The sequence below is a fragment of the Nicotiana tomentosiformis genome, chromosome 7 (assembly GCF_000390325.3).
Source record: "Nicotiana tomentosiformis chromosome 7, ASM39032v3, whole genome shotgun sequence".
Lineage (NCBI taxonomy): Eukaryota > Viridiplantae > Streptophyta > Magnoliopsida > Solanales > Solanaceae > Nicotiana > Nicotiana tomentosiformis.
The window spans coordinates 96,004,655-96,018,521 of record NC_090818.1 but is presented as its reverse complement, the minus strand read 5'-3'; the positions used below and the strand labels follow the sequence as shown (position 1 = coordinate 96,018,521).

The 13,867-nt window shown below is 40.9% G+C and overlaps 1 protein-coding gene across 1 annotated transcript; it reads left to right on the top strand.

Annotated features, from left to right (window-relative positions):
• The first annotated feature begins 1,164 nt into the window (after positions 1-1,164).
• LOC117281111 (uncharacterized) lies at positions 1,165-1,785 on the top strand. The gene has a single exon (XM_033660944.1). The coding sequence runs from the start codon at positions 1,165-1,167 to the stop codon at positions 1,783-1,785; it is 621 nt and encodes a 206-aa protein (XP_033516835.1).
• The last annotated feature ends 12,082 nt before the right edge of the window (positions 1,786-13,867 follow it).

Here is a 13,867-nt window from a genome sequence, read left to right as displayed (position 1 = left end):
CATGTAAAATAAAAAAGGCTATGCAAGAGGGTCTTTGAGTCCGAAGCCAAGAACATGAAGAAATACAAGACGGTCATGTAAGCTATAAGAGAATGGAGAGAGATAGAAAACAAAGCGACGGAAAGGTTAGAATATTTGGAGCAGGGATTGATTTAGTTAGATAGGAGACTCTGGAACTACTAGGGTATGGGATATGATAAAGGTAGAAAACTAGCAATGGCCTACCTATTGATTGACATGCGCGACCTCGGGAACATGCTCAAAGGAGCAAAGAAGGCAAAACATGGAGAAGGGCCATCCGAGACCAAGTAGAATAAGAAATTACCTTTTATGTAATGAGACTCCAGAATCATTTTATAGTTAGATTTCGTTTTAAAATTGATGTAATAAGGACCTGAGCCATTAGTAATTCTATTTCCCTATTTCGTTTTAGTAATAGAATGGTTTTATTTATTTCGCGTAATGGGATAAAACAATATTGGCTCAAATTTCTCTAAGTTTACTTGTCGCTTTAGGCCTACCTCTGGCACAACGAGGTTCTTATAATTAGGATGCGAGTTATTAAATGCGTTATGTGTTATCTATATAAATACCGCAATGTTCTATTCACTTTTACTTTGCTGTCTTAGCTACCTTTTGTTTTTCTTTCTTTTGATTACTCCCATTCCCAAAGGTTGATTCATTCACTCTTGCAACATCAACATACCATACAGGATCTAGAGGTCCTCCCCCTCTGAGCAGAATCAAAGGAAAAGGTAAAGGGAAAATGGACAACTTAAGTGGAAATGGGAAAGACAATGCTCCTTTGGCAGAAAATGTAGAAATATATTATGGGAGGAGCACACCAGGGCAGAATCAGCTGGTTCTGCACTTAGAACAAAAGATCCATGTACCTCCCCAAAATTTGAACCCTCCACCACTACAAGTTCAACAACACCACCACCACAACACAACTAATACCCACAAACCGCCACTTACCCCTCTCCTCAAAACGTGCCAGAACCTACCCATGATCCACCACAAGTATCCATCAATGATCACCCGTATCCTCAAGTCCCTTGTACTTACCAAAGAAACCCCATATACGTAGAAACCTTGCCATATATACCCCAACAAACCCTATATACACCTGAACCTACTAAAAAGGACCTACTAATTAAGAACATGGCCGAGGAGTTGAAAAAATTAGAGAAGAGGGTATTGAAGGCCAGAACTACGATGATTTGGGTATTCAACCTGGTGTGGAACTTCCCAAGGGTTACACAGTTCGAGATGTTTGACAATACCGGTGATCTCAAAGCACACCTAAGAACTTATTGCCACAAGCTCGTAGGCGTGGGTAAAAATGAGCAAATTCGCATGAATTTATTTATGCGAAGTCTTAGAGGAGATGCCTTGTCATGGTATATTAGACAAAACCCGAAGAAATGGTCCAGCTGGGTGAATATGGCATCAGACTTTATGGAAAGGTTTATGTTCAACACGGAGAATGCTCCAGATGTGTTCTATATTCAAGACCTCAAGAAGAAACCCACGATAACCTTCTGTGAGTATGCTACCAATTGGAGATCTGAAGCTGCTAATGTAAAGCCACCACTGGAGAAAGAACAGATAAATAAGTTCTTCGTGCGAGCTCAGGACCCCCAATACTATGAAAGGTTGATGGTCATAGAAAACCATAACTTTTTTGACATCATTAAGCAAGGAGAAAGAATTGAAGAAGGTATAAAGAGTGGCATGGTCACAAATTTTGAAGCTTTGCAAGATACTAACAAAGCTTTATAGTCTGGAGGAATCTTGAAGAAGAAGAAAGTAGGCACCGTGATGGTAGCCCAAGGGCCAAAATCTCCACTCACCTATCAAACACCCCCTCCAGTATATCATCCCTCATCCCTCATCTCTAAAATGCCATTATCCTTCCACCGCTAACTATACCTATAATACCCAGCCGACATACTATCACTCACCCCTACCTACCCGATAGAACTACCCAAAACCTTGAGCCAACTTTGACAGTAGACCACTCTGGAAATATACCAATCTCGATGAACCTATAGCCCAACTATAGAGCGGCTGAAATCTTCCTGTTACATCACCCCTATCCCTGCAGTAGCGAACGAAAGCTCAACCTGGTAGATCAACCCCAACAAAACATGTGCCTATCACTCTGGCATGAAAGAGCACACCAACAAAAAAATACACGCTAAAGGATAAGATTCAAACGTTGATCGATACCAAGGTGATATAATTGAAAGAGCTTACGCCCAATGTCCACAAGAACCCCCTTCCCAACCATTGGGGTAGTGGTGTAAACATGATTGAAACTAATGAAGAATGGGACCAAGAAGGGTCCATCAATTTTATTCGGGACGAGGATGCTGCGGTGGCATCCCATTTAGCGCCCTCACCAGTTGTTGTGCACGCCAAGGAACCGTTTGAAGTTGAAGTGTCCATACCTAGGCCACCGTTTACTGTGATAGTAGCTCCGTCACCTTCTTATCACCCTAATGCTGTTTCGTGGTACTATGTGGATGAAGCCAGAAGAAAAGAAAAGGCTAAGGTAGAAGAAGCAAGTGTTGCTCAAGGAATGACTAGAATAGGAAGAGTGTACACACCAGAGAATCTTTCCCAAGTTGGGTCAAGTAAGGAAACCGCACCGAAGCCACCTATTGTGGAAACAATACTGATGACTTGTGGAGGAAAGTACAAGGCCAAGGAATATTCTGTTGTTGATCACCTGAACAAAACCCCCACCTAGATATTAAGTGATTAAGGTATTAAGTGATGCTTATGTGCCCTTTGGAATCTAGTGGGGAAATGGCGAACATGGTGGGACAGATACTGGAAACACATAAAATCACTTTCCACGAAGATGAATTTCCACTGAAAGGGTTGAGTCACAACCGGGTATTGCACATTATTATGCAATATGAAGATAAGTTCATCGCTCGAGTTTTGATTAATGGAGGTTCAAGTATGAATATATGTCCTCTGACCATTTTGAGGAGGTTGGGTATAGGTATACCCGAGATAAGGCAAGGAAGCATGAACGTGAAAGCATTTGACGGGTCACAGAGAGCTACAATCGGGGAAATTGATTGGAGTATGAAGATAGGTCCAACTGAGTTCAATTTCAAGTTCCAAGTACCATACATCTCTACCACTTACAACCTGCTGCTAGGACGACCATGGGTACACATGGATGGGGCAGTTGCTTCTACTTTACATCAGGACGTGAAATTCGAGTGGAATCACCAGGAGGTGATCATTCACGGAGATAGTAACAATACTATTTATACCAAACAAACCGTATCGGCATATGAAGGTAAGAGCAAGCTAGGAGGAGAGACGTTCAACAACATTGAACAGGTGAATACAATTGAGAAGGGACGTTGGTGGAGCGACAAAGTGTTAATCATGTTGCTTTGGCTAGGATACGAGCCAGGCCGAGGTCTCGACCCTATGTTTCAGGGAATAACAGATTCAATATGACCACGGGCTCAGAACACAACCTTTGATCTTGGGTGTGAATACATCGTGAAAAAATATCATGACTGGTCGCCTCCATAGAATTATTTCTACTATCCACTGCCCAAACCCATACCACCTTCGTACCATACATTCCGCAAGGCTAGCGTGATTTGGGGTTTCGAAGAAGAAGAGATTCTAGCTAGCACAAGAAGTTTTTTTCTGACCGAAGAAGACATAGATTGCAACGTAATTTTGGGAGAGGAGGTAGAGGATCTCACCATCCAGATGGCAGTAGATGGAGTTGTTCTAGGGAATTGGACTGCTACAGCATCCTGGGCTCGTCGAGCACCTGGGTAGCTTTGGCAGACTAGCATGATTTGTTTTTAATAATTCCACTAGGCATTGTATCTAAGGGTTAATTTTCATATATATATATATATATATATATATATATATATATATATATATATATATATATATATATACGCACATGGTGGTTCAGATACTGGAAACACATAAAATCACTTTTCACGAAGATGAATTGCCATCGGAAGGGTTGAGTCACAACCGGGCATTGCACATTATTATGCAAAATGAAGATAAGTTCGTCGCTCGAGTTATGATTGATGGAGATTCAAGTATGAATATATGTCCTCTGACCATTTTGAGGAGGTTGGGTATAGGTATACCCGAGATAAGGCAAGGAAGCATGAACGTGAAAGCATTTGACGTGTCACAGAGAGCTACAATCGGGGAAATTGATTGAAGTATGAAGATAGGTCCAACTGTGTTCAATGTCAAGTTCAAGGTACCATACATCTCTACCACTTACAACTTGCTGCTGGGACGACCATAGAGACACATGGACGGGGCAGTTGCTTCTACTTTACATCACGACGTGAAATTCGAGTGGAATCACCAGGAGGTGATCATTCACGGAGATAGTAACAACGCTATTTATACCAAACAAACCGTACCGGCATATGAAGTTAAGAGCAAGCTAGGAGGAGAGACGTTCCACAACATTGAACAGGTGAACAAAATTGAGAAGGGGCGTTTGTGGAGCGACAAAGTGTTAATCATGTTGCTTTGGCTAGGATACGAGCTAGGCCGAGGTCTCGACCCTATGTTTCAGGGAATAACAGATTCAATACGACCACGGGCTCAGAACATAAACTTCGATCTTGGGTGTGAATACACCATGAAAAAATATCATGACTGGTCGCCTCCATACTATCCACTACCCAAACCCATACCACCTTTGTACCAGACATTCCGCAAGGCTAGCATGATTTGGGGTTTCGAAGCAGAAGAGATTCTAGCTGGCAAAAGAAGTTTGTTTCTGACCGAAGAAGACATGGATTGCAATGTAATTTTGGGAGAGGAGGTAGAGGATCTCACCATCCAGATGGCAGTAGATGGAGTTGTTCTAGGGAATTGGACTGCTACAGCATCCTGGGCTCGTCGAGCACCTGGGTAGCTTTGGCAGACTAGCATGATTTGTTTTTAATAATTCCACTAGGAATTGTACCTAAGGGTTAATTTTCATATATATATATATATATATATATATATATATATATGCATGGTGGGACAGATACTGGAAACACATAAAATCACTTTCCACGAAGATGAATTGCCACCGGAAGGGTTGAGTCACCACCGGGCATTGCACATTATTATGCAATATGAAGATCTGTTCGTCGCTCGAGTTATGATTGATGGAGGTTCAAGTATGAATATATGTCCTCTGACCATTTTGAGGAGGTTGGGTATAGGCATACCCGAGATAAGGCAAGGAAGAATGAACGTGAAAGCATTTGACGTGTCACAGAGAGCTACAATCGGGGAAATTGATTGAAGTATGAAGATAGGTCCAACTGTGTTCAATGTCAAGTTCAAGGTACCATACATCTCTACCACTTACAACCTGCTGCTGGGACGACCATAGATACACATGGACAGGGCAGTTGCTTCTACTTTACATCAGGATGTGAAATTCGAGTGGAATCACCAGGAGGTGATCATTCACGGAGATAGTAACAGCACTATTTATACCAAACAAACCGTACCGGCATATGAAGTTAAGAGCAAGCTAGGAGGAGAGACGTTCCACAATATTGCACAGGTGAACACAATTGAGAAGGGACGTTTGTGGAGCGACAAAGTGTTAATCATGTTGCTTTGGCTAGGATACGAGCTAGGCCGAGGTCTCGACCCTATGTTTCAGGGAATAACAGACTCAATACGACCACGGGCTCAGAACACAACCTTCGATCTTGGGTGTGAATACACCGTGAAAAATTATCATGACTGGTCGCCTCCATACTATCCACTGCCCAAACCCATACCACCTTTGTACCAGACATTCCGCAAGGCTAGCGTGATTTGGGGTTTCGAAGCAGAAGAGATTCTAGCTGGCATAAGAAGTTTGTTTCTGACCGAAGAAGACATGGATTGCAATGTAATTTTGGGAGAGGAGGTAGAGGATCTCACCATCCAGATGGCAGTAGATGGAGTTGTTCTAGGGAAATGGACTGCTACAACATCCTGGCCTCGTCGAGCACCTGGGTAGCTTTGAAAGACTAGCATGATTTTTTTTTAATAATTCCACTATGCATTGCGCCTAAGGGTTAATTTTCATATATATATATATATATATATATATATATATATATATATATATATATATATACATGGTGGGACAGATACTGGAAACACATAAAATCACTTTCCACGAAGATGAATTGCCACCGGAAGGGTTGAGTCACAATCGGGCATTGCACATTATTATGCCATATGAAGATAAGTTCGTCGCTCGAGTTATGATTGACGGAGATTCAAGTATGAATATATGTCCTCTGACCATTTTGAGGAGGTTGGGTATAGGTATACCCGAGATAAGGCAAGGAAGCATGAACGTGAAAGCATTTGACGTGTCACAGAGAGCTACAATCGGGGTAATTGATTGAAGTATGAAGATAGGTCCAACTGTGTTCAATGTCAAGTTCAAGGTACCATACATCTCTACCTCTTACAACCTGCTGCTGGGACGACCATGGATACACATGGATGTGGCAGTTGCTTCTACTTTACATCAGGACATGAAATTCAAGTGGAATCACCAGGAGGTGATCATTCACGGAGATAGTAACAACGCTATTTATACCAAACAAACCATACTGGCATATGAAGTTAATAACAAGCTAGGAGGAGAAACGTTCCACAACATTGAACAGGTGAACACAATTGAGAAGGGACATTGGTGGAGCGACAAAGTGTTAATCATGTTGATTTGGCTAGGATACGAGCCAGGCTGAGTCCTCGACCCTATGTTTCAGGGAATAACAAATTCAATACGATCACGGGCTCAGAACACAACCTTCGATCTTGGGTGTGAATACACCGTGAAAAAATATCATGATTGGTCGCCTCCATAGAATTATTTCTACTATCCACTGCCCAAACCCATACCACCTTTGTACCAGACATTCCGCAAGGCTAGCGTGATTTGGGGTTTCGAAGAAGAAGAGATTCTAGCTGGCATAAGAAGTTTGTTCCTGACCGAAGAAGACATGAATTGCAACGTAATTTTGGGAGATAAGGTAGAGGATCTCACCATCCAGATGGCAGTAGATGGAGTTGTTCTAGGGAATTGGACTGCTACAACATCCTGGGCTCGTCGAACACCTGGGTAGCTTTGGCAGACTAGCATGATTTATTTTTAATAATTCCACTAGGCATTGCGCCTAAGGGTTAATTTTCATATATATATATATATATATATATATATATATATATATATATATATATATATATATATATATATATATATATCATATAAAGTAAAGTACAACAAAGGAGGGGGACATGAACTTTACCTCCAAAACTATGACGGATATACACTTGGTTATCCAAACATGACGACCAAGTGAATCCTGAAAATTTTGATGAGTTAGACCTATGATGATGTGCCAATTGCCTATCCTTAAGTGATAGAAAATTATGTATACAAAAACAATGTGAAGCGAGCCTAGGTCAACTATACAAAAAGGAAGAAATGATCCTACATCAACTGTACAGATGAGTAGGAAGGTCATCTTTCATATACAGGGCCTACATCTAGAGTAAATGTAGATTCTTCCTATGGAGTATGGCAAACACACAGTCGATTGTGCTAGAAACAATCTTCAACTTGGATTTGACATTGAGACCAAAGAAAGCCAAGTTGAAGATAGTTATCGAATTAACCCATGTAATTGGGCAGAACTACTGCTGCTGTATGATGTTTTCGATAGACGAGAATGAGCAGGTGCATGCTTCTTTAATCCAGAATACTTTGAAGCAAGCAAGTTTAACTGGTGATCTACAGTAGGAACTTTTATATGAAACATCCTTCCTGAGTGAGCTGCTACATTCTGTAAACTTATACTTCTGTGAGCTGATAGGGAAGTGTAGGATTACTAGGTTTAGGCCCCTAGGTATGTCCTGCAGAGTGCCTGGAGAGGAAGCAGGTTGGTGCTGGTATCTGAAAGTATCTATTTGAGCAAGAACTTTCTGCTGATGAGGTGAAGAATAAGGTGCTGGATATTGGCGATTAGGTGTTGAGGTCCTAGTGTGTGTAGTAGTGTCCTTCTGAGAGCTACATGTTGGTGTAACAAGCTGTATAGGTGGGTTGAAAAACATAAGGATTCTCTGAAGAATCCTGCCAAAAATGTTTGTCTGTTGTGACAAATTTGCAGAATCCTTGTGATAGGCCCAAGGTAATTGGTACACTTGCAAGAGATTGAGCATCTGAGATGCTAATACTACGCTTTGAAAATTCATCAATAATTTGAACTTGTCTCTTGTACCTGCAAAAAGCAACAAACAAGTTATAAATAAAGGGTGCTTGGGTTGGTCAGTGTTCATCTTTGGGGAGTTACAGGCATTGACAACAGTGAGCTGCAAGTCTTATGAATTGCTGCTCTTTGAACACTGAATAGAGGTGATGATATATGTGCTCAGGTTCTTGTGGTTTCTTGGGGTAGATTTGTTCTGGAGATACTAGCTGCTAGGGTGGATTTCAGGAAGCTAGTGTTGGTGATTTGATGTGAATCCTTTAAGTAGGTATTGGAGCTGATTATGCTTAATCTTGTAGATGTTTCTAGCTTTAGTCAATTGATTCACCCTCAACAGGATAAGCACTATAAGTACTAATACCACACATTGAGGGTATGTCAATTGTTTTAAACTATAGGTACCTGCAAAAGAAAACGCATGGTTAGAGAAAAATAGGTCATTTCTGTCAGATGGGTGGGCATCCAGGTTCTTGTGTTTACTGGGCCCTGAAGAAATACTGTTATGGTGGTGGTGTTTTGGTTTTTTGAAACATTGAAGTTGATTTGGATTGCTGGATGGTAGTAGCTTTGTGATGATGGTGTGGTGTACAACTGGATTCCTGATTGTTTGGTATGGTCCTGAGTTGCAGGTATGGGTGATGAGGTTGTTTGTGGTGTTGCTGTTTATGTTTCTTCTGATAGAGGGCATGGAAGGTGTATGTGTGTGTGTCCGTAGGAGCTAGTACTTTTGTTTGTGTTGGTGATGTTTTGGAATCCAAGTGTACCCATAGAGATGGCCCCATATGCCTGCTCCTATCCCCTGATTGATTTCCAGCAGAATGAACACCAAAGGTGTTGATACCACACACTGAAAAGAAAGCAGTAGATAGGGTAGGATATCAGTGAATTCACCTGCAAAAAAGGAAAAAACTGTTAGATGAAAACAGAGTGTCATAGCCCTTTTCCTGATGAGTTTGAGCAAGCTGGTATGATTGAAATTGGTGCACCAAAACTTTGGTGTTTGGACTGTATGGTCTGCTCCCAGGTATTTTTGATGTTCAACTATATCCATTAGAATTGGAGGTGGAAGTGTGATTTGATGAAGGCTGAAGTTTGCTTATTTTCTTATGTCTGAAAGCTGGGGTGTTCATTTGGTCAAGTCTGATTTGACTTTTGATTTGCCTGGGAAGGTCAAGAATGTTCTCAAAATGGGTGATTTGAGTGAGATCATAGCTGAGCTCAGATAAAGAATCAGAAGGACAATTAGCTTCCCTATAAACATGAGAACATTTCAATTCATGACACCGAAAGCAGAGGTCAATCAGTTTTTGCAGTTGCATCTCTAAGCTCCAAGGAGGCTCATATTCATGGTTGATCCAATGAACAAGTAGTGCAAAGTCAGCTTCTAAATGCACTTTGAAGTGGCTATTCTCCAGGCACCACTTCATGCTAATAATGACTGCTTCAGTTTCTGTCATGTTATTGGTTCCTTCTCCAGGAGGACTTGCTATGGCATGGATAAATCTCCCCAGATGATCTCTAATAATTACCCCTGCACCAATTTTCCCTGGATTGCTGAGGGCACTGCCATCACTGTTCATCTTGACAAATCCATCCTCAAGTTTGTGCCAGGTCACCTGTGATGTGTATATGTGATGTTGCATTGTTTCAACTATGGATTAAAGTTCATTCCAATGAAGAGGCCAGTGAAAGGAAGGATAAGTGGCTTTGAGGAGAAGGTTGATGTCAAAGTTGATGGAGAATAGAACTCTGATCATAGATGATTGCTTGGAGCCATATCTAGCACTGCATATGTTCTTCCAAAGGTTCAAGCAAATGATAATTGGGAGTGTATCCATGAGAAGCTTATGTGCATCATGCCTGCTCTTCTGCATCCACCATTTTATCAAAAGCAATCTAAGAGGCATGGCTTGGAAAGGAAAGGCAACTGGTCCTGTGAATTTTTTCCATATTGCCTTAGCAAAGTGGCCCAAACTGAAAGTGTGATCTACTGATTTAGCTTGAGGTTTGATACAACACACACATCTAGTGACAGTAGGTTGACCAAAAGAAATGACCATATCATCAGTGTGCAATTTGTTTATGATGTCTCTCCAAATGCAAAAGGACCATTTAAAGGGGATTCTCTTATGCCATGTCATCTTGTTGGTGAAGAGGATCGGTTTTGTTTTTCTAACTGATTCCCATGATGAAGCACAAGTGAATTTACCAGAGGTAGTTGGTACCCATATAGGTTTATCAGGGGTGTGAGGAGAATAATGGATTGGGATGTGAATGATATTAGGAATTTTGTGGATTGGGGCATGGTTGTTGGGCTTCCCAGAATTGAGAGACGGTGATGTTGCCTGGCCTTTCTCCCTCAGTTCTGTAGCTTGCTAAAGGATCTGTTCCCAGCCAATTATCCTACCAAAATCTTGCATTGCCTGAATATAGCCTCCAGTTTATGTGTGCTTCTGCTTCTTTCTTGTTACACATCATTTTCTTTCAAGTTTGTGATTGGCCAAAGTGCCATTTCTTTGAGATTGGGTGTGATCTTTTGTAGTATTTGGCTAACAAGAAGGTGCTCTACAAAGACTGGTTTGTTCTAAAAAGCTACCATTTTTGAATTCCATAGCCTTACAAATATCATCCACAGTTCTAAAACCAACACCCCCTTCCTCTTGTGGATATGATAGCTTCTCCCAGGAAGCCCAATGGTATTTGTTTCTATCCTTCTCCATGCCCCACAAAAAATTAGCAGCCAGTTTTCCAACATTTTCATGATAGTTTTAGGTGGTGAAACAGCTGATAGTAGATGGATGGGGAGGGATTGCAGCACGTATTTTAAAATTGCTTTCTAGCATTTAAGACATTCAGTATTATTATTTTTTAATAAATACTCGAGACATCGAGTTATGTTTGCTTGACACATTTAAAGCTTTAAATTAATACATTATTTCCCTCCATTTATTTATGTTATTATCTTTGCATTTTTCAACATAATTATATCTTATCATGTTGAATCTACGACTGTGACATGTAATGAGACAACACAATACAATGAGAATGATTAAGAGGAATAGAAAAATGATGTAATATCCGAGGAAATCATCAGGGAAGTAGAGGATTTTGAGAACAAACCCAAGTTGAATTTAGAGGAAATTGAAACGGTTAATTTGGGAGATTCCAATACGGTCAAAGAGACCAGCATTAGCATCCACCTATCACCATCTGACAAAGAAGAGTACATAAGATTTCTGAAAGAATATGTGGACATCTTTGCTTGGTCCTATGACGACATGACAGAGTTGATCACATCCATAGTGGCCCATAAGCTACCCACCAACCCAAATGTTCTACCAATGAAGCAGAAACTGAGGAAATTCAAGCCATACATGAGATTGAAAATAAAAGAGGAGCTTACCAAGCATATCAAGTCTAAGGTTCCTCGAGTGATTGAGTATCCGACTTGGTTAGCCAACATTGTACCCGTACCAAAAAAAGATGGAAAGATCAAGGTATGCGTTGACTACAGAGACCTAAATCGAGCAAGTCCCAAGGATGATTTTACGTTGCCAAACATACATATCTTGATCAATTATTGTGCCAAGCATGAACTCTAGCCCTTTGTTGATTGTTTCGCTGGATATCAGCAAATCTGGATGGATGAAAGAGTTGGAGAGAAAACAACCTTCATTATAGCATATGGTGTGTATTGCTATAAGATGATATTGTTTGGTTTAAAAATCGTCGGAGCTACTACATGAGGGCCATGACTACCCTTTCACGATATGATCCATAAGGAGATCGAGGTTTACGTGGATGACATTATCATCAAATCAAAAAAGAGTCCATATCATATAACAGATTTGAGAAAGTTTTTCGACTACCTGAAGAGATACAACTTGAAGCAGAACCTCGCAAAATTTACCTTCGGGGTGCCTACCAGGAAGCTACTAGGTTTCATTGTCAGTCACCGAGGGATTGAGCTAGACCCCACAAAGATTAAAGCCATCCAAGATCTGCCACCGTATAAGAACAAGAAGGATGTGATAAGCTTCTTCGGCCATCTCAACTACATCAGCCGTTTCATAGCACATTCAACGGTAATGTGTCAACCAATCTTCAAGATGTTGAGAAAGGATGCTGCAACAAGTTGTATTGAGGAATGTCAAAAGGCTTTTGATAAAATCAAGGAGTACTTATCCAAGCCTCATATGTTTATCCCACCAGAGCCTAGGAGACCTCTACTGCTGTACCTGTCTGTGTTGGACAGAAAATCTGGATGAGTCTTGGGACAACATGATGAGACTGGAAGGAAAGAGTAATCCATATACTATCTGTGTAAGAAGTTCACATCCTACGAAGCTCGATATTCTTTATTGGATCATATTTGTTGTGCCCTGACATGGATAGCCCAGAAATTGAGACATTATGTTTGTGCATACACTACATATCTCATATAAAGAATGGATCCCTTAAAGTATATGTTTTACAAACCTATGCTCACCGACAAGTTCGAGAAGTGGAAAATACTGCTAAGTGAGTTCGATATCATTTATGGGACTCAGAAGGTAGTCAAGGGAAAGCATTGGTCGATCATCTGGCAGAAAATCCCGTGGGCAGAGAATACAAACCACATAAGATGTATTTTCCTAACAAGGAGATATCATTCATAGGGGAGGACATAACCAAAAGGTATGATGGGTGGAGATTATTTTTTGTCGAAGCCGCTAACTTGAAAAGGGTAGGCATCAGAGCTGTCCTAGTCTCAAATACCGGCCAACACTATCCGATATCTGCCAAGCTTAGATTCCCATGTTCTAACAATATTGCAGAATATGAGGCTTCCATTCTAGGACTTAGGTTGGCTATTGACATTAACATCGAAGAGATATTGGTGATTGGAGGTTCAGATATGTTGATACATCAGGTACTACGAGAATGGGCCCCCAAGAATACCAAGATACTGCCAAGATATTATGTGGAGGGACTGATCAAGAGATTCACAGAGATAAAATTCAAGCATGTTCTCCGAATTCAGAACGAGTTCGCAGACGCATTTGCCACATTGTCTTCCATGATTCAACATCTAGATAAGAATTATATTGACCCCCTCCCAATAGAGATCCACAAGTAGCCTGCCTATTGCGCCCATGTTGAAGAAGAATTTGATGGGAAGCCATGGTTTCACGATATCAGGGAGTATCCGAAAAAGGGAGAATACCCAAAAAGTGCTAAACATACTCAAAAGCTCATTTTGAGTGGATGAATTCTATACAAAAGGACTCCTGATCTCGGGTTGTTAAGATGTGTTGATTCCAAGAAAGCAACCAGACTGCTTGAAGAGATACATACCACGACATGCGGACCTCACATGAATGGATTCGTTTTAGTCAAGAAGATACTAAGGGGGGATACTTCTAGATGACTATGGAAACTGACTGCATCAAGTATGTACAAAAATGTCACCAGTGTTGAGTGCATGCTGACATGATACAATTTCCACCCAACAAGCTTAATGTAACAAGTTTGGCTTGGCCCTTTTACCGCTTGGGGCATGGATGCCGCCTCCA

Bases quoted from the DNA above. Each gene is read 5' to 3' on its own strand.
- LOC117281111 (XM_033660944.1), top strand. From the start codon at position 1,165: ATGGCCGAGGAGTTGAAAAAATTAGAGAAGAGGGTATTGAAGGCCAGA.